Here is a 25229-nt window from a genome sequence, read left to right as displayed (position 1 = left end):
CTGGAAGTGGCTGAGATTGAGAAATATTGGGCCAAATACAGGTAGTTCTGAACTTACGACCACAATTGAGCCCAAAATTTCTGTTGCTAAATGAGACAGTTTTGCCCCATTTTGCGACCCTTCTTGCTACAGTTAAGTGAATCAATGCAGTTGTTAAGTTAGCAACACAGTTTTAAGTGAATCTGATTTCCCCATTGACTTTGCTTGTCGGAAGGTCACAGAAGTTGATTAGTTGACCCCGGGACCCTGCAACCGTCATAAATAAGAACCAAATTTTGATCACATGAGCATAGTGATGCAGCAACAGTTGTAAGGGTGAAGAGAAATGTCGTAAGTCATTTCTTTAGTGTCGTCGTAACTTTGAATGGTCACTAAATGAACTGCTGTAAGTCGAGGACTACCTATAGAGAAAATATTTCTAGGAACTGTCATCTTATGTAATGCATGTGTTGTGGCCTGCCAGCAGAGTTGGCAGCAGATTCGGACAGTGAGGAGGTTGGGGAGGAACATTGGCCAGTCTTGGAGTCTGGAGAAGGCTGTGATGAGGGCTCTGTGTTGGAGGCAGAGAGGAGACCAGAGCCGTCTGACAGTTATCAACTGCCTTCAGAGTCCAACATGAGTGAGGCAGACGAACAACTGGAGCCTGTTCCCACTGTGCGCATGCGCAGAGTTGCCAGACGAAGGGAACAGCTAAAGAACAAGGGTCAACTTGGGAGTAAGGCAATGAATGGCCCCTCCCAGAGGAAATAAAGAGGAGCAAAGGGGAGTGGAGTTTGCAGGAGAAAATTAGTTCATTCCTGCATTCTTGCCAAGTATTGCAGCGTCTGAAAGATATCAGCCTGGTCACTCTCCAAGCCTGATAAAGGTTGGTAATTGTGAACTATCTTGAAAGACTGTGGGAGAGGAAAGACTTTGCTGGAGAGGAATTAACTATGAATTAAATAAAAGGGGTTTATCAGGACAATTAGTTCACTTAATTGGTTTGTGACTCTCCGAGACTCCTTGCCAAGTTCCGGCAGATATGGACCTGTCAGCTCTCCAAGCCAGATAAGGTCTGTGACCGTAAATCCTCCCTTGAAAGACTTTGCTGGATGTGAATGAGCAGAATTCACAGTCAATTAATAAAAGGGGTTTTTGTCCAGACAAGGAGTTTGCTTCATGCTCTCGGAAAGTCTTGGTCAGAACAGCATGTTGTTCCTCCAGGTCCTTGCTATGTTTCAGAGCGGTCTCAAACCACCACTCAAAATTCATGCTGCTTCTTACCCAAAAGTGCCCATGTTCCCCCTTGTCTTATTTTTTTTAATATACGCTGAACTTACATTTCTATTTCTTTAAAAAAATAATGCCAATCTGGATGGTTGGAGATTTCGTAACTGGTTTAATTCCTGAGCAATACTGAGCATTTTGGCATGGTTTTCCTAGGCCCATCAAATCCAGGAGATGTTCCCTCAGGTTCCTTACCACCTCATCCTCCAGGATCTGCAGCGCTGACCCGCTCGGTAGAAATAACAACGGACATATTTTAGAGGGACGCATCCAGGTGCCTTTCCCAACACAGGTGGGCCCAACACAAGAGACCCTGAACTGGGCAAGATACTCTCTGTCCTCCCTTCCTCCCTCCTGCCTGCCTGCCTGCCTGCCTATTTATCATCCATCTCTTTCATCCATCACTCTCTCTCTGTCCCTTATCATCTGTGTTTCTGTTTGTCTGTATCTTTCTCTTTCCATCCGTCCATCCATCCATCCATCCATCCATCCATCCATCCATCCAATCTACCTACCTAATCCGTCTAATCTTCTTTTTCTTTCTTCTTTCTTCTTCTTTCTCTTTCTTTCTTTCTCTTTCTTTCTTTCTTCTTTCTCTTTCTTTCTTTCTTCTCTTTCTCTTTCTTTCTCTCTCTCTTTCTCCAATCCATCCATCCATCCATCATCCATCTAGTATCTATCATCCATCTCTATCATCCATCTCTCTCTGTCACCTATCATCTGTCTGTCTGTTTGTCTGTATCTCTCTCTCTCCATTTATCCATCTAACTACTCTTCTCTCTCTTTCTCTCCTTTCTTTCTCCCTCCCTCTCTTTCTCTCCTTCCTTCCTTCCTTCTCCATCCACCCACCCATCCATCCATCCATCCATCCATCCAGTATCTCTCATCCATTGCTATCATCCATCTCTATCATCCCCCTTCATCTATTTATTCTATCATCTATCTATCTATCTATCTATCTATCTATCTATCTATCTATCTATCTATCTATCTATCTATCTATCTATCTATCCTATCTAAATCCACCTCTCTCTCTCTCTCTCCTTCTTAAAATACATATATTTAATTCAGGAATACTGTGTGCATTCTATGCCATAGATATTTTGCAATATCTATGGATTAAAACTGCAGCTTCTGAATTCCCACTTCATTTTGCAAGCGTTGTTCAGAAACCCATGGAAAGTCTTGAAAAGCCTGTGTGGTCAACTCCACCCATTTGAGGTTCTTTTGTGTGGTTGAGTTTTGTCCAACCTGGGATGGGTTGTGCGGAGTCTTTACTGCTCCACCTAAGCAACTCTGAACGTTGTTGGCTTTCCTGAAAAGAACAAAGGGTTGGGTTTTTGGAGTAACGTGCAAATTACTTTTCAGATTATTCTACAATGAAAACCTGCCCCCAAAAGAACCCTGATTATTTCCCATCATCATGGACATAGAATAGAATAGAATAAATAGAATAATGGAATGTGAATATAATAGGAATAGAGAGAAATAGAATAGAATTAGAATTTTAATAGGTGGAGTGGAATAGAATAGAATAGAATAGAATAGGAAGAAGAGTGGAGTAGAATGGAGTAGAGTGGAATAGAATAGAATTAGAGAATAGAATAGAATAGAATTCTTTATTGGCCAAGTGTGATTAGACACATAAGGAATTTGTCTTTGGTGCATATGCTCTCAGTGTAGATAAAGAAAAATAAAATAGAAACATTCATCAAGAATCATAAGATACAACGTTAGTGATAGTCTTAGGTTACTAATAAGCAATCAAATCAACTAGGAAACAAACAATATAAATTGTAAAGGTACAAGCAACATGGTTATAGTCATAAGTGGGAAGAGATAGGCACTAGGAAAGAGATAGGTAGTAGGAAGGAAGAGAAGAATAATAGTAATAAAGTCTTAGTAGATAATTGATAGTGTTGTGGGGATTAGTTGTTAAGCACAGTGAGGGCAGTTGGGGAAAAAAGTGTCCTTGTGTCTTGTTGTTCTGGTGTGCAGAGCCCTATAGCTTCATTTTGAGAGTAGGAGTTGAAACAATTTATGTCCAGGATGTGAAGGGTCTGTAGATATTTCCACAGCCCTCTTTTTGACGTGTCCAGTTATATAGGTTTATAGTGTTGGAGCTTTAAGGCAACACATTTGTTTTCCAAAAGACATAGGGAACAAAATAATCAGATAACTGCCAGATATTCTTTTCAAAGGAAGATGATTTTGTAGATTGATCTCTTCAAGTTTTCATGTGTCCATTTGTCTTATTTGTTTTAACTTGTTTAATTGTCAGATGTGTGCAATAACCACATAAGAAGCTACCATAGAGTTGTGACATAATGTAATGGTATGTGGGAAAAACGTTAGGAGGTGGGGCCAAGAGATGCTGCCTAGGAAATGGTCAGATAAGAGAGGGCATAGCCCGCAGCTTTATAGTGGATGGAGCAAGAGGCTCAGAAGGGACCTTTGCCAGTTTTTCATGCTCTAAAAGAGGGGGAGCTCAGACTTACACGGTTCTGTTAATGTAGCCTTACTATAAAGTAGCATTAATTTACCTGGTTTCTTGTCTGGTCCACTTGGTAAAGGCCACACAGGCTTTTAAAAACCTTCCTTCCGTGGGCTTCTGAACAACTCTTACAAAAGGAACTGGGAATTCAGAGCATGCAGTTTTCATTCAGCTAATTTTGCAAAATATCTATGGTGCAGATTACACACAATATTCCTGAATTGTACATACGATAGATAGATAGATAGATAGATAGATAGATAGATATAGATAGATAGATGATAGGTAGGTAGGTAGGTAGGTAGATAGATAGATAGATAGATAGATAGATAGATAGATAGATAGATAGATAGATAGATAGATGGTAGATAGATGGTAGATAGGTTATAGAAGGAAGAAGAGAGAGAGAGATGGATGATAGATATAATGATGAGAGATCTATCTATTTAAGGAGATAGGCAGGCAGGCAAGGAGGCAGATAAATGGATGATAGGTGAGGTAGGTAGATACGATAGATAGATAGATAGATAGATAGATAGATAGATAGATAGATAGATAGAGATAGTTGATAAAGATAGTATGAGAGGATGAGAGAGATATGATAGTTTTAATAGATATGAGAGAGAAAGAGAGAGAGAAAGAGAGAGAGAGATAGGTAATAGAAGGAAGAAGAGAGAGAGAGATGGATGATAGATGATAATGATGATAGATCTATCTATTTAAGGAGATGCAGGCAGATAAATGGATGATAGATGATAGGTAGGTAGATACTGTATATAGACAGACAGACAGACAGACAGATAGATACGATAGATACGATATAGATGGAAGATAGGTAGATACGTAGATGATAGGTAGACAGACAGACGGCTGGCTGGCTGGTTGGATGATAGGTAGATAGAAATAGATAAAAATAGAGGTAGGTAGGTAGGTAGACAAGTGAGTGAATTATAAGATGATAGAGGGAGAGGGAGACAGATAATAGACAAATCTTTACAGCCTTGCAGGTTTTGATAAATGACATATTTATCTTTATAAACTATACTTCATAGTTTATAAAGATTGATAATTGCAAATACAAATATACATTATTTTCCACAAGGAAAAAATAGAGATGGTTACATTGATTGCTTTATTTAAAGCCAAGAATAATCTAATTTTGTTTCCACATGGAAACTACTTCTGGATTTTGTGCTTGAGATGGGGGGAAAATGAAATAGATTTGGGGTTTTGCTGATTAAACAGGTTTGTAGTTATAGAAATGGCTAGTATATATGTGTAAAAGCAAAAATTTGAGGCTGTAATGTTATTATCTTTTACTCTGCTGGAAAGAGTAAAATGTTAGTCAAATGTTTTTCTTCTCCTTTTTCCCTTTTACCCTACGGTGCCTCTTCTTCCCTTTATCCTCCCCTAGTTTCTTATTATTTTTCTTTTTTTTGTGTGTTTTCTATTCTGATAAAAAAATTGAATTTAAAAAAATAATCAGTCGGTATGTTCCATGGCCTCAAAATGGGAGTTTCAGCAGGATCCATAACACAATTTAAAATGCTTACAAAAAAGGAAGTTTCATGTTTTCCACATCAGTTAATTATTTTTTTTAAACATGCACAGCATTCTGACAGTATCCGACCAGCATTGAACAATCCTATAGAAAGGCAGAATACCGATCAAGAAGATGCTGAGGAGGACATGGAGGTAATGTGGCAAAGGAAGGGTATAATAAAGAGTGGTGGCATAGTGGTTAGAATGCAGTATTGCAGGCAGTTCGATTTTCACCAGCTGAAGCTTGACTCAGCCTTCCATCCTTCCAAGGTTGGTAAAATGAGGATCCATATTGTTGGGGGCAAGAGGCTGACTCTGTAAACTGTTTAGAGAGGCTGTAAAGCACTGTGAAGTGGTATATACTGTAAGTCTAAGTGCTAAGTGCCATCCATCCATCCATCCATCCATCCATGATGAGCAGTGGTTAGAATGCAGTATTGCAGGCTAACTCTGCCCACTGCCAGCTGTTCAATCCTGACTGGCTCAAGGTTGACTCCGCCTTCCATCCTTCCGAGGTGGGTAAAACAAGGACCCAGATTGTTGGGGGCAAGAGGTCTGGAAAGCACTGTAAAACGGTATATGAATCTAAGTGCTATTGGTGTAGCTTTCTCTCTTTCTGTCTATTTATCTATTTATTGAGCCCTGGTGGCACAGTGGGTAAAATGCACACATTGCAGACTAACTCTGCCCACTGCTAGCAGTTCGATACCGACCAAAGGCTCAAGGTTGGCTGAGCCTTCCATCCTCCTGAGATGGGTGAAATGAGGACCCGATTGTTGGGGGCAGGAGGCTGACTCTGTAAACCATTTAGCGAGGACTACAAAGCACTGTATAGTGCTATTGCTATCTATACAGAGATAGTTTTCTCTGTAGGGAATTGGCTGAATCAATTACTTCAGGTCAGGGATGCCCAATTTTAAAACCTTTTAGGCTGTTTTCCTCTTTTCCTTTTGTATGCATTTTATTGCTATTGCCAATTTTCTTCCTTTTGTGCTCTGTGGCTGTAATAAATGCACCGACCGAATTAATCAATGAACAAATGCAAATGGGCTTTGTTTTTCTCCCCCCTCCCCCTTTTGTCCTGCATGGCAGACGGAAAGGATCCCGCTTGAGCTCAGCTCAAGGCTGGAAGACGCGGCGGAGTTTAATGAAATGGAAGCCGAAGCAGTCGAGACAGAAGACTTCGAAGTGAGAGGCAGTCGCTTTTCCAAGTCAGCAGATGAGAGGCAGCGGATGCTGCTTCAGAGGAAGGAAGACCTGTTGCAACAAGCACGCAGGTGTGTGTCTGAAGGATGCTCTGTGCAGTTGTGATATTGTTGTGACCCACCAGTGGCCAACGGAGCAGGCAGCAGATTCGGACAGTGAGGAGGTTGGGGAGGAAGATGGGCCAGTCTTAGAGTCTGGGGGAGGCTCTTATGAGGGCTGTGCATTGGAGGCAGAGAGGGGGCCAGGGCCATCTGGTAGTTATGTGCTGCCTTCAGAGTCGGAGATCAGTGGGGCAGAAGAACAGCTGGAGCCTGTTCCCAGCATGCGCATGCGCAGTGGCCAGACGAAGGGAAGAGCTAAAGAACAGGGGTCGACTTGGAAGTAAGGCCAGACAATGAATGGCCCCTCCCAGAGGAAATAAAAGAGGAGCGAAAGGGGAGTGGAGTTTGCAGGAGACAATTTTTGCTTAATTGGTTCTTGGCTCTCCGAGGCTCCTTGCCAAGTTTTGCAGATATCTGCCTGGCAGCTCTTCAAGCCAGATAAGGTCTGTGACTATAAATCCTCCCTCAAAAGACTTTGCTGGATGGGAATGAGCAGAATTCACAATCAATTAATAAAAGGGGTTTTTGTCCAGACAAGGAGTTTGCTTCAGGCTTTTGGGAAGCCTCGATCAGAACAGATATTTTCTGTCCCGTGGTTCCCCTAACTGTAGAAGAGTGCAGGAACAAAGATGGATTTAGCAATACATTTACAGAGTCTTTCCTGGAAGATCCAGTGAGAAGATTTAGCCAAAGGAAATCTGAGATTTGAAAGATATTAAGTGAAGAGGTATGCTTTGATATTTTGATACTACTATGTGATTGTTGGTTCTGCTGTCACTCTGGACTCTGTAGATGCTCTGTTTGTGTGCCTTTCTCTTCTCTCTGCTCCCCTCCCCTTACATTGGGGAAAGCTTCTCCATGCCCAGATGTTTACTCAACCTCAGAACAGCTGGAACATTTCAAGCCTATCACTCAGTCCTTTTTTTCCCTTCTCCCTTTATTGTCTTATGCTGTATTTTTCCACCCGGCCGTCGCTTCTTCCTTCTCGCCACTTTTTCATCCCTTTGTCCCCCTCTCTCTCTCCCCATTCCCCTCCTCCCAAATTGCCCTCTTCTCTTCTACCTCTCACAACTTCTCCCTACTTTGTCGTCCTCAACTCCTTTTGTTGTTCGGGTTTTGCAACCTCTTGAAACTTGCTTCGATTCTGCAGCGAAGGGCCAGGATGGAAACTGCTGCGCGGCAATTTCTTGTCACGTGTGCGGCCGCGCAGCTTAGAGGGAACATTGGTCCTATCCTCTCCTCTCCACTTGGCCAATAAAGAATTCTATTCTGTTCTATCCTGTCCTATCCACTAGGCCAATAAAGAATTTTATTCTGTCCTATCCTGTCCTATCCACTTGGCCAATAAAAATTCTATTCTGTTCTGTCCTGACCTGTCCTGTCCTATCCACTTGGCCAATAAAGAATTCTGTCCTGTCGTGTCGTGTCGTGTCCTGTCCTATCCTATCCTATCCTATCCTATCCTATCCTATCCTATCCTATCCTATCCTATCCTATCCTATCCTATCCTATCCACTTGGCCAATAAAGAATTCTATTCTGTCCTGTCCTGACCTGTCCTGTCCTATCCACTTGGCCAATAAAGAATTCTGTCCTGTCCTGTCCTGTCCTGTCCTATCTTATCCTATCCTATCCTATCCTATCCTATCCTATCCTATCCCATCCCATCCCATCCTATCCTATCCTATCCTATCCTATCCTATCCTATCCTATCCTATCCACTTGCCGGCCAATAAAGAATTCTATTCTGTTCTGTCCTGATCTGTCCTGTCCTATCCACTTGGCCAATAAATAATTCTATTCTGTCCTGTCCTGATCTGTCCTGTCCTATCCACTTGGCCAATAAAGAATTCTGTCCTGTCCTGTCCTGTCCTATCCTATCCTATCCTATCCTATCCTATCCTATCCTATCCTATCCTTCCACTTGGCCAATAAAGAATTCTATTCTGTTCTGTCCTGATCTGTCCTGTCCTATCCACTTGGCCAATAAAGAATTCTATTCTGTCCTGTCCTGATCTGTCCTGTCCTATCCACTTGGCCAATAAAGAATTCTATTCTGTCCTGTCCTGTCCTTTCCACTTTGCCAATAAAGAATTCTGTCCTGTCCTATCCTATCCTGTCATATCCTATCCTATCCTATCCTATCCACTTGGCCAGTAAAGAATTCTATTCTGTCCTGTCCTGTCCTGTCCTATCCACTTGGCCAATAAAGAATTCTATTCTGTTCTCTGTCCTGATCTGCCCTGTCCTATCCACTTGGCCAATAAAGAATTCTATTCTGTCCTGTCCTGTCCTTTCCACTTGGCCAATAAAGATTCTGTCCTGTCATGTCCTGTCCGTCCTTCCTATCCTATCCTATCCTATCCTATCCTATCCTATCCTATCCTATCCTATCCTATCCTATCCTATCCTATCCACTTGGCCAATAAAGAATTCTATCTGTTCTGTCCTGTCCTATCCACTTGGCCAATAAGAATTCTATTCTATCCTGTTTTCCAGGCGCTACCTTAACAAAAGCTTCGATGATTCCACACCGGACTTTTCCTCCCAGGTGGAAGGCCCAGCCTCCACTCCATCACATTACGACGCAGGATGTTGGCGCCGCAGCTGAGCGAAGGTTACAGAAACAGCATCCATCCTCCTAACGCTTCTGTCCGCCGTTCCTTCCCCCACACGCAAACCTCGATGTCGTCCCGCGGTGCTCTCTCGCTGGATCTCTCTCCGAGCTCAGAAAAAAACCCGCAGCTCTGAGAAGCAGGGATCAGGTTGGGTCGCCTCTCCGCTCTCAAAAAAAAAAAAAAAAAGCATGTGATCGCTCATAAGTGTTTGGACGGCTGACCAATTCACCTTTTCCTCGGGTTGATTGGGTTTTTTTTCCAGGTTGGGTTTTTTGCCTATCTTTATTTTTTTTTTAGGGGTGGCCTAATTTGGTCACCCAGGCCACCCCACCCCTCTTCGTGACCCAAGGGACAACTTTCCAAGCTTACGTGTGTTGCACAGAGGGGGAGGAGGAAGCGAGGGGAGGACATGTGGCTTGTGGACAGTGTGCGTGAAAGTGTCCCTTGCGGATATGACTTCCCCTCTATGAAGGTTTTTTCAGGAGGAGTAGAATACAGTGAGAAGTGAAGGGTTATTTTTTAAAAAGAAATTGTCATTCCATTCTCCTGTTCCTCTCATTCCCCTCCTTCTCCTCCTCCTTCCTCTACTTCTCCTCCTCTACTTCTTCTCTTCTTCTCTTCCTCCTCTCCTCCTCCATCTCCTCTCCTCCTCTTTCCCTCCTCCTCCTCTCCTCCTCCTCTTTTTTCTCCTCCTTCTCCTCCTTCTCCTTCTCTTTTCCTCCTCCTCCTTCTCTTTCTCTTTCTCCTTCTCCTCCTCCTCCTCCTCCTCCTCCTCCTCCTCTCTCCTCTTCCCCTCTTCCTCTCCTCCTCTTCCTCTCTTCTGTAAGCAAACATGCCTGCTATTTCCACCCATCCCAAGCGTATGCAGCATTGTTTGGGTAAAGGTGACATTTCGACAGTTTAGGGCAAGGAAGCAGCGCATGTAATCTGCAGGAGTTGCATAGGAGCAAAAGTTTTGCCGCAGTTTCCCAGCAACTCAAAGCCAGACGTTCAAACTTCCCCCCTCTTTGCTCGTGTGGAAAGTTTTGAATCGTCTCTGGGTTGCTTTCCTTGAGAGGCTGGCGAGAAAATTCAATCTTTAACTGAGGCTACCATTAGAAAACCCAGTTGCGAGGAAGATGCCAGCTGCCTTTTAGTGCAGCATTTCAGCACAGCAAGCAGGGCAAAGCAAAGCAAATTCAACTTGGAGTTAAATGGCAGAGAACTCCCTTGCTGATGTTCAGATGACGGCATTTCCGTAGGACAGGCGAGGTAGCACGCAAAAATCTATTTTTTTAAGTGTACATTTTGCAATAACGTTAGCTTGATAAGATGTGCAGGTTTAAAAGACTCGAGGGCTATTTGATATGGAGTTAAGTACGTTCCAGTAGTGGTCAAATCCCTAAATTGCTAGTAACTCTGTCGGAAGCTTCTTAGGTTTTTGGCTCCATAAATAGTTTACAACGCAAGGCAAGCAATTTTTAAGTGTTTCAGGACTATCCCCCGTATCCAGAAAGGAGCCCAGTATTAACGGGAAAAAAACAAAACAGAAACAAAACAGAATTTCTTTCACTGCTAGGTTTTTAGGACGTTTAAAGGTGAATACTGTGTAATAAAACTGGACAGTGTTTAAGTGAAGATAATTTATTTTGATATACCCCTTTGCAAAGCCTTACTTTTCAGTGCTGTTTAAACTTTGGAAGGGGGAAAGAAAAATACAGACTCTCTTTGTGGTTCAGTTTTGCTCAGAACTCAGCTCTTCGTTTTTATTGTTTTAAAAAAAGGACAATAAAACTCTCGATCAGTGTTGGAAAGGTTTCTGTGGTCTTTTTCTGACCCTTTCCCTTCACCCCGGTTTCCCACTGGTCAGTTTCACCTCAGGAAAACCTCTGAGCTCTGCAGGTGAGTGTGCGAACATTTGGTATTGCAAAGCTTATGCAGTTGTCCCGGCTGAGAGTTTAGTTCTTCGCTGAAAGCAAAGCTTCGTTCTGAATTTCTATTTTGATGTGGTGGCATTTCCATATGAAGGAGCGGAGCGGTTCATCATAATAAATTGCAGGTGGTCCCAGCATCAACCACAGTTGAACCCAACATTTCTGTTGTTAAGTGAGACATTTCTTAAGTGAGTTTTACCCCACTTTAAGACCTTTCTTGCCACCGTTGTTAAGCGAATCACTGTGTCAGGGTTCCAAGTAAGACCCCCTATGAAAAAAGACTCCAAGGCTTGAATTTCCTCAAAGTCCCATTAGAGATGTCATATTGGCACATCTGGGAAAAGCCGAATCTGAAAGCTTCCAGGTTCTCCCCACCCAAACGAAAGTCAAGCCCCTACCCAGCACCCACATGTCCGTCACATGGTCCAGTCAGGCACTGTCCCAACTGGAGATGCCTCCCAGTCACACCACTCCAGGTGCAGGGCAAGATGTCCTTGACGCTCTGAGAAAGGAATATTGTTATGGCTATATATCTCCCATACTCCATATAATTGCCCCTCCTCCTTTCCCACAGCATTGAATGTGGCAGGCTGGAAGTCCCAAGGCAAAATGGCTCCCAGACCTGACAGGCCTCCCCTCCTCAGAAGAGCATGTCCTGTAATGAGATTAACATAGGGGTTTAAAATCAAAACCCTAACCACAAAAAGAGATGTCATATTGGCATCTCTGGGAAAACCTGACTCTGAAAACTTCCAGGTTTTCCCCACACAAATGAAAGTCCAGCACCCACATGTCCATCACATGGTCCAATCCAGTGGTGGGTTTCAAAAATTGTTCGAACCTACTCTGTGGGTGTGGCCTCATTTGTGGGAGTGGGTTGCCACCCATGTGACCGGGTGGGAGTGGCTTGCCACCCATGTGACCGGATATGAAGATGCCGACGACACTTGTCAGAACCACCTTAAATTACCTCACACACCACTGGCATGCATAAGAATATGATGTAAACTTGTTTTTTAAAAGGCATCTTTGGTTTGCATTAAAACAACTTCAACATATGCAATGTTCTGATTGCACCACAAACGCAGTAGTCATCCTTACCTTTCACAGAGGCACTGAGTTTTATAAATATGAGCATGATAGTGTAGAATAATCATATCCAAGGACCAATGGTGGGTTTCAAAAAATTTTGGAACCTCTTCTGTAAGTGTGGTCTGCTTTCGGGTCCACTGGTGGAACCTCTTCTAACCGGTTCGGTAGATTTGACGAATCGGTTCTACCAAATAGGTGCGAACTGGTAGGAACCCACTCTGGTCCAATCAGTCCCCATCCCAACTGGACATGCCTCCCAGTCACAACCCTCTGGGTGCAATCCAAGATGTCCTTGACTCTGAGAAAGGAATGTTATTCCTTCTTCCATCTGACCTTGAAGCAGCTTCTCAAGATGGCACAGGACTTACTTTCGTTCAGGGATGAGTTCCTGTCGCCATACTGCCGGTTCGGCACGCAAAAAATGCTTTGCGTAAAAAATTTGCACCTAAAAAGGTCTGTGCATACGCAAAACGTTTAAAAAAGGGGAAAAATTTACATTTCCGCAGAGAAAATTTTTCTGCGCATGCGAGGAGCTGAAAATCAAGATGGTGTCGCCGTATGAGAACCAATTTGGAGGCGTGGCAGGCTGGGTTGCCACCGGGTCCAGCAACCCAAGCTGCCAAGTTACTACTAGTTCAGCCAAACTGGTCCGAACCTGTAGAAACCCACCGCTGTTTCCGTTTCCCAAGCATGCCCCCCCACTTTGTCCCCCCTTCTTCATAATTCGTGGATCGCTATGAAATGGATCGATTGTTTTGAAATATGTTTTTCTCTCTTCCAAAGTAGTTAGGTCCGCTACCACTAGATGGCACCTTTCCTTGCATCCTTCAGCAGAATGACCTATTTCAGCAGGAGGATGAGAAAAATGAGCTTTTTTTTTAAAAGGGCTTTTATATGTAATGGAATGTCTGTTCATACAACCCTCTTAACGTGTGTCAAATGTCCCAATAGCTGTTACATTTGCATTAAGATGTTAAGCTTGGTTGACCACGAATGAGTCCCATTAAGCAGGTTTAAATTCCGTTAAAGCAGGGGCCATTTCCTCCTGGATATTTTTGGCAAAGGTGTGGGAACGGAAAACAAATATATCTGTGTTCCTTCCGTGCTTTTTGCAATTTTCCCATTTTGCAGGAAGGGAAATCTGTTTCTTGAACCTGTTTCCAACAGCTCAAAAGAGAAGGCTTAGGGAAGATATAAGGTAAAAGGTAAAGGTTCCCCTCGCACATGTGAACTAGTTGTTCCTGACTCTAGGGGGCAATACTCATCTCCGTTTCAAAGCCGAAGAGCCAGCGCTGTCCGAAGATCTCCGTGGCCATGTGACTCAACACCAAAGGCGCACGGAACACTGTTCCCTTCCCACCAAAGGTGGTTCCTATTTTTCTACTTGCATTTTACATGCTTTCGAACTGCTAGGTTGGCAGAAGCTGGGACAAGTAACGGGAGCTCACTCCATTATGTGATTCGAAAGCCGGACTGCCAAACTTTCGATGACAGGCTCAGCGTCTCAGCCACTTAGCCACCACGTCCCTATAGGGAAGACATAGTAGTCTTCAAATATGTTAGGGGCTGCCCCAGAGAGAAGGGAGTCCAAAGCATCTGAAGGCATAACAAGAAACAATGGATGGAAACTAATCAAGGAGAGAACCAACCTACAACTGCGGAGAAATTCCTGTTAGGGGGGGGAAGTAAATCGGTGGAATGACTTTCTCCAGAAGTTGGGGTTCTTCAACATGGGAAGTTTTTAAGAAGAGATTGGAGAGCCATTTGTCTGGAATGATATAGGAATCTCCTGCTTGAGCAGGGGGTGGGCTTCAAGGTCCCTTCCAACTTTATTATTCTATGTTCTGGTCCTGCTTTAGGCACAAAGCCAATTGGGCGATGTATGAGGTTTTGCCTCAAAGAGGCAGTATTTCTTCTAATGATACCATTCTTTGTTCTATGTTCTATCTGCATAGCATCTTCATAGATAACAGAGTTGGAAGGGACTTTGGAGGTTTTCTAGTCCAGCCTCTGCTAGGCAGGAAACCCTCACCACTTCAGACAAATCATTATCCAATTACTTCTTAAAAACTTCCAGTGGTGGAACATTCACAACTTCTGGAGGCAAGCTGTTTCATTGATTAATTGTTCTAACACTCAGGAAATTTCTCCTTGGTTCTAAGCTGCTTCTCTTCTTGATTAGTTTCCACCCATTCTTGTCCTGCCTTCTGGGGCTTTGGGGAATAGCTTGACTCCCTCTTCTTTGTGGCAGCATCTGAGATTTCGGAAGACTGCTATCATGTCTCTCCTAGTCCTTCTTTTCATTAGACTAGACATACCCAGTTCCTGCAACCGTTCTTCATATGTTTTAGCCTCCAGTCCCCTAATCCTCTTTGTTGCTCTTCTCTTCACTCTTTCTAGAGTCTCCACATCTTTTTAACATTGTGGTGACTAAAACTGAATGCAGTATTCCAAGTGTGGCCTTACCAAGGCCTTATAAAGTGGTATTAACCCTTCACGTGATCTTGATTCTATCCCTCTGTTTATGCAGCCTAGAACTGTGTTGGCTTTTTTGGCAGCTGCTGCACACAGCTGGCTCTTATTTAAATGGTTGTCCACTAGGACTCCAAGATCCCTCACAGTTACTACGATTGAGCAAGGTACCACCTAAACTGTACCTGTGCATTTCGTTTTTCTTGCCTAAATGTAGAACCTTACTTTTTTTCACCATTGAATTTCCATAAATTTTATGGAATTCTGGGAATTCCATTTACGTTTTCTCCCTCTCTTAACAATATTATAGTCTGAAATATCCCAGAATTAAAAGTACAAAGATTCAGGACTGGGTAATGCGATGCTTACTAATTGAAAAGCTTCGAAAAAGAAGAGAGAGAATGAGTGGACCATGAAAAATTATAGGTACCGTATTTTTTGGAGTATAAGGCGCACCTTTCCCCCCCTAAGAAAGGGTGAAAATTTGGGTGCGTCTTATACACTGAATGTAGCCCCACCCACCACCCACCATCCCCCACCCTTTGGCCTCTGCCTCCCAGCAATTTACCTCCTTGCAGCAAACAAGGAAAATGGGGCTTGCAGAGGCTGCAATAGGCTATAGAAAATCCTGCAGCCTGAAACAGCTGATGATTGGGAGGCCCATACTGAAATTGAAAGTGAAACTTGCTGTTTGCTCCAAGAGGCAAATTGCTGGGAGGCAGAGGCAGATTTTTTTTCTTGTGCTAATCAGGCTGTTTGCTGTTTGCTGCAAGGAGGTAAGTCAATAACTATAAATGCCTATAGAATGTTCAAATTATTAGACTTCTTTTTTTAAAGACTGCTTTATTATTGTTCTAGACAGCTTACAAAATGAAGAAGCTTTTGAAAATAAATGCTTGATCTGAAGAGGCCCAGTGCTATTGTATCTTCTTTTAAATAGCATAGAATAACTATACTTTCAGAAAGAACATCCATTTTAACAGCATCTGTACAAGTATAGTCTGAAATGTAACACCACAAACAGTGCATATTGTCTGTACTGTTTGCTGTTTGTTGCAAGGAGGCAAATTGCTGGGAGGCAGAAGCTGATTCCTCCCCTATTTTTCCCCCTCTCCAAAAGCTAGGTGTGTCTTATACTTTGGAGAATCTTATACTCCGAAAAACGGTAGCTCTCTTACTCTGTTATCATGGCATCGGTTGACTCGCCTGTCCAGCTTGAAAATGTTATTCACACCGTGATCTTTTTAGAAACAGAGTTATTTTCCCTGTACCGTCTCTACATGTCTTGCTTGATACACGGAAAGGCGCACTGCACTGGTGCAGTAAGGAGAAAGGAAGCCTTGCGCTCTGAAGATAAGAGCCGAACCTGAGAGAGTGATTTCGTACACTTCCTTGTTCCGCTTCCCGCACTTCCCGACAACCAGCCGTCTGTGGCCAAAAAATCACAGCTGTGACTTTGCTAAAAGATCTCGGAAGGGCCATTGCTGTGCCCGGAGCAGCTGTCAGCACCATTCGCCATCACAATCGGCGGAGGGCTCTGATCCATGTTGAGGCTGGGTCATGAGCTCCTATGACAACACAAGGCCCCTGCCACTTTAGGGACAGGGAGGCAACTTTCAGAACCTGGAAGGGCTTCGTGGGTGGAGGATGGATCTGCTAGTCGAGCTTTGATTGGCATCAGAGGTTACTTGAACCTGGTAGGTGGTAGGGAGAGAAAGGCACCAGCCAGATATGTGCACAAGGCCAAGGGATAAATGAGGAGATTTTTGTTGTTGCCCGACAGCAGCCAGCGGCGTGGACAGCAGATTTGGACAGTGAGGAGGTTGGGGAGGAACATGGGCTACTCTTGGAGTCTGGGGAAGGCTTTGATGATGGCCTTGTGTCGAAGGCAGAGAGGGGGCCAGGGCTGTCTGCCAGTTATCAGCTGCCTTCAGAGTTGGACATCAATGAGGCAGAAGAACAGCTGGAGCCTGTTCCCAGTGTGCGCATGCACAGAGCTGCCAGGAGAAGGGGACAGCTAAGGAACAAGGGCTGACTGGGGAGTAAAGGCACAGGTGGACGGTGAATGGCCCCTCCCATAGGGAATAAAGAGGAGCAAAAGGGGAGTGGAGTTTGCAGGAGACAATTAGTTGATTAATTAGTGTGAAGATCTGCTCGTGACTCTCAGAGACTCCTTGCCAAGTATTTTCTTGTATAGCATGGCATTTGGAAGATATCAGCCTGGCAGCTCTCCAACCCTGATAAGGTCTGTGGTTGTAAATTCACCCTTAAGAGGCTGTTTGCCAGGATTTTGCTGGTTGTGAATGAGTAGAATTCACATTAGCTTCATAAAAAAAGGGTTTTGTCGGGACAAGGAGTCTGCTTCATGATTTTGTGATGCCTCAGTCAGAACACCAAGCAGAATTTTGAGGCTGGATACCAGCTATGGGCATGGCCCACCCAGCGGAAGATGAGATCAACCCTGCACTGTTAGGCAGTCCCCTTTTTAAAATTCCCATGGTTGCAAAACGCTGCTCTAATATACATTATGAATAATTTCTTGAGCTTTGATCTCCATTCAGAACATTCAGTAAGTAAATAAAACAGAATAACAGTTGGAATGGATGTTGGAGGTCTTCTAATCTAGTCCAGGCAGGAGACCCTCTACCATTCCAGACAAGTGGCTGTCCATTGTCTTCTTAAAAGCCTTCAATGATGGAGCACCCATAACTTCTTTTTTTAACAAACAAATATTAACGCACAAAAAAACATAAAAACCATCCTCCAGTTACATACAGTATGTTGATTAGTTACAAAGGAGGTGGGTCTGACGTCGTGACGGTACGACGCTCGATGTTGGAGCTCCAGGATCGCCATCGATATCTCTGCTGCTGGACCTAAACTGTCCCATACAGATGGTGATAGAGAAGGGCACATCCTGCTGATCCCAGGGACATCGCAAAGTCCCCAGTAGATCCAGGAGAAGCCCTTTTTTTCCGGCTACAGAGAAGCAGCCATTGAAGCTGCTGAAAGTTGGGACAGCTTCAGAACGGAAGCAAAGCAGGAGAGAGTGTATCAAATTGGTGAGATAAATTTTATTATTAGAGAAGAGAGCACCCAAAAAGATCAAAAGTAAAATTAAAATTGAAGACAAAAGATATTAAGCAACGAGATTAAGCCTGAGTCAAACTTAGTGTGTTATGTTTCTTTAATTTTTCTTTTTTATGGATGGAATTTTACAAATGCTTCTTACTTTTTAAACTGGACCAGTTTTTCTTCTTCTTCTTCTATTTTTCTTTTTTTAATACTTATTGATTAGGATTTTCTTTCTTTTTCTTTTTTCAACGCTCTATTGGATTTTTCCTAAGAACCTTTCTCCTTAAGTTTGGAATATAAAGAGGGGAGTAAAAGCAGAGGGAAAAGAAGTAACACTGCCACTTAGAGGCTTGGAGGCTTGGAAACATTGCTTTTCTTTTTTCTCTTTGAACATTTGATCTACACTTCAAGGTTTCTGAGCTTGTTTATTGAAAATGATAGCGGGAAGAGCACGGATTGTTTATACAGCTGCTCCTCTGGGGTCCTATCAGTATCTGGACTGGAGTGAAAAGAAAGCCTTGATTTGAAAGATTGTGGTGAATCTGTTTGGAATTTAATAAAAAAGCCTTGGATGCTATAGTGGCAGTGTTTACTATCTGGAGGAATGGCACAACATGAAAAAGAAAAGTAATTAACATTGCAAATGATCATGCAAGAAATTAAAAAAAAAATACAAATAAAGAACAGCATTGAAAAGAGAATGGAGAATATCGAACAAAGTACAGAAAAAATGGATGAAAAATTGAGAATACTCACCAAATGTTGATGAAATTTGAGTTCAAAAAATTGAAGAAAAAGATGAACAAAGGGATAAGGAAATTGTTGATATTGACAGCAGATTGAGCATAGTTGGAAATGACAGTAGTGGAATATTGAAATGGGAGACTGACAGATTGGAACTTTACCCCAGGTACCAAAACATAGAAGAAGAAAAGGGAGAAAATTTGGCAGAAGCATCAGTGATAACCAAAGGGAAGTTGATGGAAGGAACAGATGGAGGGTCTTTACAATATGCAATGAAAAACAAGTTGCCAAGAGAAGTCCATATAAGATCTACCAAGAAAGCAATCATAATACAAATACTACAAATGGCAAGGGATATAAGATTGCACTACTATTGGAAGGATACAGAATGATGTAATAGAATGTTATAATAAAAACTAATTTAAATTTAGTTAAATTTAGAATATTATGTATAAAATGAAGTAATAATGGTTATAGTCAGACAAGTGATTAACAATGATAATCACACACACACACATATATACTAGATTGATAATGTGAAATTTTACGCAGATTGTAAGTGAGGACTATGGAGAGGATGCTTAAAAGTTTTGTAACTAAAGATAAACAATTTTATATAGAATATATAAAGATGTAATATCATTGGATCGTTTTAGGATGATGTAATGAAATGCCACAATATAAATTCATTTTAAATTTAGAATATCTCACATAAAAGGATGTAATAATAGTTGTAGTCAAATGAATGTTTAACGATAATAACTGTATACATATATATTAGATTGATGATATGAGATTCTATATAAATTGCAAGTGAAGACTATTGTGAGGAAGAGCACCCATAACTTCTGAATGCAAGCTATTCCTTTGGCTGTTTACTGATCCATGGATTGCAATAAACGTTTAAATAGAGAATGCTGCTGTTCATCACAGAAGGTAAATCAATTATCTTGCACAGCATGTCTTATTTGAGTGGGATTGACCATTGCGTACATGATTAAATATTAAACTAGCTGATTGTTGTACGCTAAGCTACCAAACACACAAACCACACCCTACAGAATTTGGATGCAAATGCAGTAAATTGCTTGAGTCAACCTCTCCTGCGTGGTTGATAAGAACCTGAATTAAAGTAGGTTAAATTACCTAACCTAGCATCCTAAATTTTAGATCGCTTGCTTTACAGAACTGGGTCCTGTTCCAAATCTGATTAACATCAGAAGCCATTTGAAGTTTATGATTGGCATCATTGCCACAGGGAGGAAAAGTGGGTTATTTTGTACTTGTGTATTGCAACTCATCTAAGTGAGTTTCAAAACAAAAAAGAACTAGTCAACATTGCCTTGATGGCACATAACCATTTTTTAAAAAAGGTTAACTATTGCTATATGTATCTGTTACATTGAATTCATTTTCATCTTTTCCCTTTAAACTGGTTTATTGCCTTGTTGGCAGTTTCAGGTGTGGTGGGTTGAATCCTAAACTGAATTAATTCTGGAGGCTTTCAAGAAGAGACTGGACTGCCATCTGTCAAAAATGTTTGAATCCCTAGTACCGCTTAACGGAGTGAGCTCCCATTACTTGTCCCAGCTTCTGCCAAACTAGCAGTTCGAAAGTACGTAAAAAATGCAAGTAGAAAAATAGGGACTCTCTTTGGTGGGAAGATAACCACGTTCCGTGTGCTTTCAGCGTTGAGTCATGCCGGCCACATGACCAGGGAGACGTCTTCGGACAGCGCTGGCTCTTCGGCTTTGAAACGGAGATGAGCAATGCCCCCTAAAGTGGGGAACAACTAGCACCGTGATGGCAAACCTATGACATGCCATAGGTTCCCTCTGTGGGCACGCACACCATCGCCAGCTGCTGTCCTGGTTTCTGGGGTGCACAGTTTGCCAGTTGGTCTTCATGGGTGCTGGAGTGGCATAAAACGGCCTGAAAACGGTCTGGAAATACCTCCCAAAACACCCCGATAAAACTCCCCCAAAAACAGATAAAAAAGGCATGCACGCGCCAGCCAGCTATTCTTTGGGTTTCCAGTGCTCCAGTATGCACATGCACACACATGTATGAACGTTCCAGTTTGGGCACTCGGTGCTGAAAAGATCCGCCATCACTGGACTAGCAGATGTGTGTGAGGGGAACCTTTACCTTTAGTTTAATGAAAAGAAGGAGAAGGAGTGGCATGAGAGGAGGGTTCCAGTTTTATTTTTTATTCGGCGTATGGCAGGTGTTAGCCATGGATCACTGAGGTAGCTGGCAGCCTCTATGAAAGGAATTTTTTCAGGCAGTGTTATCTTTACACATGGGACACCTGAATGCCAGTAGGCGATCGAGGAACACTCCTTTCTTGTCCCTACCCGGTTTATTCGCTCATGGGAATCGAGCCGACGAGCCGACGAGCTGCCAACCTCAGTGGTGCGCAGGCCTGCATCTAACCACATGAGCCACTGTAGCCCCCTCTCTTCCAGTATTTGAGGGCCTTAAAATATCTTTCAGTTTGGAAGCCTTTTTTATTTTTGCTTCCTGACTGCCGTCTACTTTAGCCTGGGAGGGTTTTTTGTTGTTGTTGTTGTTGGAGTGGTGGAAATTTAGCCATAACAACATTTTTTTACCCTGGGAATCGAGGACAATTGTCTGCACCTGGATGGGAGTGACTGGGGATTGTTTCCAGTTGCAATAGATTGGCCAATGTGATGAGCTTGTGAGTGTTGAGCAGGGTTGTGAACTTTCACAACTTTCACAGGGGTGGGGGAAACCCGGATGCTTTCGGATTTGGGTTTTCCCAGATGTGCCAACATGGCATCTCTAATAAAGTGGAACTTTGAGGAACTTCAAGCCTTGGAGTCTTCTTTCTTTGGGGGTGTTTCTTGGAACCCTTTTGGTGGCCGTGAAAAGGTGGTTTCCCCATCGGGTATGGGGTGGAACCTCCAGCTAGACCGGACGGGGGGATTAAGAGGGAGCTGAGTTTAAGAGTCCTTGCAGAAAACAGGTGTGTCCTCCTCCCTCCAGAATTCCTGGAGCCTTATCTGACCGTTCCCAAGGGAATGTAATCAGCCTGGTGAGATTCTGGTAACATTGGTGACTAGCAGTAAAGTTTCCACTTAAGGTTATCCACAAGTTGTTCTGGTTGCTTGTGCCTGACAAGAAGCCATTTCACAAGAGAAGGTCCTCTCATAGCTAAATAGGTAGGGGCGAAGATTGGTGGTGGCCAGTGCAACAACCCACCCATTTTCGCTTGCCCCCAAATACACAAAACCCACAGCAGTACACGGTAGTTGCTTAAATACATTTGTGAGATCATTCTAGTTCTAGGACTTCGGATCATAGGGTTGGAAGGGATCTTGGAGGACTTCTAGACCAACGGTCAGTTGCTCATCTTCACTTTCTTTGAAGCTCGCCATGGCCAGGGGAGGAGGGGGCATCTGGGAGGGGAAATGTGCTGGAAGCATGAAGGAATGTTGTGGGGAATTGGGGAGTATGGATGCTAACAGGAACCAGAGGTGCCAAACTGATCCATCTGCTCCAGGGGTGGGCTACTGGGGGTTCACAGGGGTTTGGGAGAACCTCTAGCTGTGCAGTTTGGAGAACCCCCAAATCCCACTCCTGGCTGGCACCCCCCTCTCAGGTGCCCTCACGCATGGATGCAGGTAAGTGCAGGGGCCGTGCGGAGCCTGGGGAGGCCGTTTTCGCCCTCCCAGAGGCTCGAGGAAAGCCTCCAGAGCCCGGGGAGGGCAAAAATGCCCCCCTCCCTGCTGTGGTGCCATGCCCACCATGACCACACCCACCCAGCAACCAGGCAGAGAACCCCTTGCTAAAAATTTTGAAGCCCACCCTTGCATCTGCCAAGCTTCAAGGACGCCAGACCTGGGAAAGGAATGTATACAGGCTCCTGTGGCACAAAGCTCCCAAAACATCAGAATGAGACCTGATTTGACTGGGCTCCCAAGGGAGAGGGTTTTGGACATGGGGAGATTGCTTCCAATCTATGATTTTTGCATGGTTTTTCCTCCAAGCTTGCCTCATCCGTGCTGCATGCAGCATCTCTAGTACAAATACCTTTTCTCTAAATCCTATGGAGTCAAGGGTCTTTCTTTCCTAGGGAGTAGCTGCGGCTAGACTGACACCAACTAGCTGCCCAACCTGATCCTCTCTTTAATTTGGTATATTTAACGAGAGATTAAGGAAAGGTAAGAGGACTGTCAGACTGGCCCAAATGGGACATGTCTTCACACTCATGTTGTCTACAAAAGAAAACCACAATTAAACAACAACCAAAAGGTGAAAGAGGAAGACTCTTGGTGGTACAGACAAACATTCTCTTTATTAAGCTACACATGAATTTTTCCATTAGTCAGAGAAAGAAATTGGCAGTGTCTAATAGATCACAGAAACCTCACCAATTGGTAATAGAAAGGCTTAGAAAGATCTGGCATTTTTTAAAGAGATGTGTAAAGGTTTTGTTTGTGTGTATGTTTGTGTGTTTTAATTTTCTTCTGCATTTTTGTTCCAGATTTTAATTGAAAAAAGGGTGCAATTGGCTTTTTCCAGCAAAGGTACTTCTTACAAGTGAAATGTGAAGAACCTCTGATTGCTTAATCAGAGTAGAAATGACAAAATGTTGATCATGAAAATGGTGGCTTTTAAAATAATAGAAACACTACATTCGATTTTGGTTTTCATATTTTTTTTCATTTTTTGTTGCTTTTTATGCGTGTTTTTAATTTTAATTTTATTTTTCCTAGTTTTTTTGTCTTTTTTGTTTGTTTTTGCAGCACAAACAACCCCACGAGAGAGAGAGAAGAGAGGGAGGAAGAGAGAGAGAGAGAGGAAGAGGAAGAGAGAGAGAGAGAGAGTGGGAGGAAGAGAGAGAAAGAGATGGGGAGAGAGGGAGGAAGAGAGAACAAGAGAGGGAGGAAGAGAGGGAAAGGGAGGAAGAGAGAAAGGGAGAAAGGGAAGGGAAGGGAGAGAGGGAGGAAGAGGGGGAGAGAAGGAGAAGAGATGGAGGAAGAGACAGAGAGAGAGGGAGGGGGAGAGACAGAGAAAAAGAAAGAGAAACAAGGGATACCACCACAAAACAAAAGGACTGGAAAAGGAAGAAGGGAATGAAAAGCAAGATGAAGAAATGGATTCATGGGGAGCATGGAAACTTTAAAAAATAAAATAAAATTCAGAGAGAGGAATTTTTAAAAAAATCCTCCCAACCCAATTAATCCATTTCCCAAAAAGAAAAAAGAAAAAGAAGACTGAAAATGGTGGATGGTACAAAGTGGCCTTCAAAGAAGAACAAACATCAAAACAAGATCACAGAGAGAATTTCGGCCCCTTGGACCCAGTGACAGCTGTGCTTTAGAAACAAAATACAAAACCGAGAGTGAACGAGACAAGCAGAACAATCATTATTAAACCCTTCTCCCCCACCCCAAATAAAATGTACCCCGTTTTCTTGGCCAGTCCTAAAGTGATGGTAGTGCCCAAAAGTGTTTTGGGAGGACTTTCATGAAGGATCAAGGGGAGGGAGGAGGTTGTGAATATGTATAGCAATGACTATGACTATGACAATAAACCTGGATATTTCCCATTGGTGTTTCCTGGCCATCTTGGTGCATCTAAATCTACATCTTATGAGCTTCAAACCTAAGGTGTGTGGGAAATGTCTTGATCATACTGCCTCCATTTCTCCTTGTCCCGTGGACAAAAAACAGCACCTGTTATAATAGGAAGGATTGGGGAGGCAAGACCAAAATTCCCCTAACGTCTGGGTCATTTGCTCTACTGTCTATTATGAGGATCTCCTCTGGCCAATTCCCAAACAAAGCAAAACAAGGAGGCCCCTTTTCAACCATCAAAGTTCTGATGGGGACCGTCACAACCATCTCAGAAGGTGATGCTGCCTTCCTCAGCATTGGTTCACTCCATTTGTGGTGTGTGTGGAGAGAGGGAGCGAGCAAAAGGTGGCATGTAGGTGAGTCTGTGTAGATATGAAGGCGTGGTTGGGTGTTGCTTGCATGTGTCAACAGGAAGGACCTGAGCAACCCTTCCCCAGCAGGGGTGGGTTCTGCCCGGCTTTAATGCCAGTGTGCTCGCACCGGGCGCTTCTCAAACATGCACAGTTCAATTAAAGTTGTTCTGTGCATGCACAGACCTAAAAAACAAGATGGCGGCAACGGCAACAAGGGAACCAGTTCGGGGTGTGGCAGGCCTGGGTCTCTGCCAGTTCCAGCAATCCAGGCCGCCATACCACTACCGGTGTGGCCAAACCGGGCCGAACCGTCGGAACCCACCACTGTTCCCCAGCACCCGTGTCGAGCAAATTTTTGATTCTTCTCATCTTCTCTTTTGGAGTTGACTTGTTCGCCTCCCAAATATCAAAAGAGTTGGGCAAAGACTCCCTTTCATTGCATCTCATAAAATTAGCCACGATTCTAACACAGCAGGACACGTCAATGCAACGCAAAAAAAAAGAAAGCTTGTGTCAACCTGAGGCTGGAGTTTGGGAGCAGAAAGTCTACTCTAGAAAGGTCAGAAGATGGTTTGGGCCTGAACACAAAGGCGGGTGTTGCATGCATGGATGGGGGTACTTCCAAATTAGCACTAAAAGGATCCCCTCTCCTAGTTACAGCCAAATAATGTTATTGGTTCTAGGTGCTTCTACACCACCTAGCCGTTCGAAAGCATGCAAATGCGAGTAGATGAATAGGTAACCCTTC

The 25229-nt window shown here is 43.3% G+C and overlaps 1 protein-coding gene across 1 annotated transcript in view; it reads left to right on the top strand.

Annotated features, from left to right (window-relative positions):
- Positions 1-9412, top strand: part of AMFR (autocrine motility factor receptor) — a 44401-nt gene extending 34989 nt beyond the window's left edge. The window contains 8 exon segments of the mRNA XM_032230809.1: positions 1423-1485; positions 1488-1515; positions 1518-1558; positions 5372-5455; positions 6395-6579; positions 9108-9145; positions 9148-9204; positions 9207-9412. Of these exon segments, the coding sequence (XP_032086700.1) occupies positions 1423-1485; positions 1488-1515; positions 1518-1558; positions 5372-5455; positions 6395-6579; positions 9108-9145; positions 9148-9204; positions 9207-9253 (543 nt within the window). The 3' untranslated portion in view covers positions 9254-9412.
- Positions 9413-25229: the final 15817 nt, after the last annotated feature.

This window comes from Thamnophis elegans, chromosome 14 (genome assembly GCF_009769535.1).
Source record: "Thamnophis elegans isolate rThaEle1 chromosome 14, rThaEle1.pri, whole genome shotgun sequence".
Classification (NCBI taxonomy): domain Eukaryota; kingdom Metazoa; phylum Chordata; class Lepidosauria; order Squamata; family Colubridae; genus Thamnophis; species Thamnophis elegans.
The sequence above is the reverse complement of the archived record's forward strand: the minus strand, read 5'-3'. Positions and strand labels throughout refer to the sequence as shown.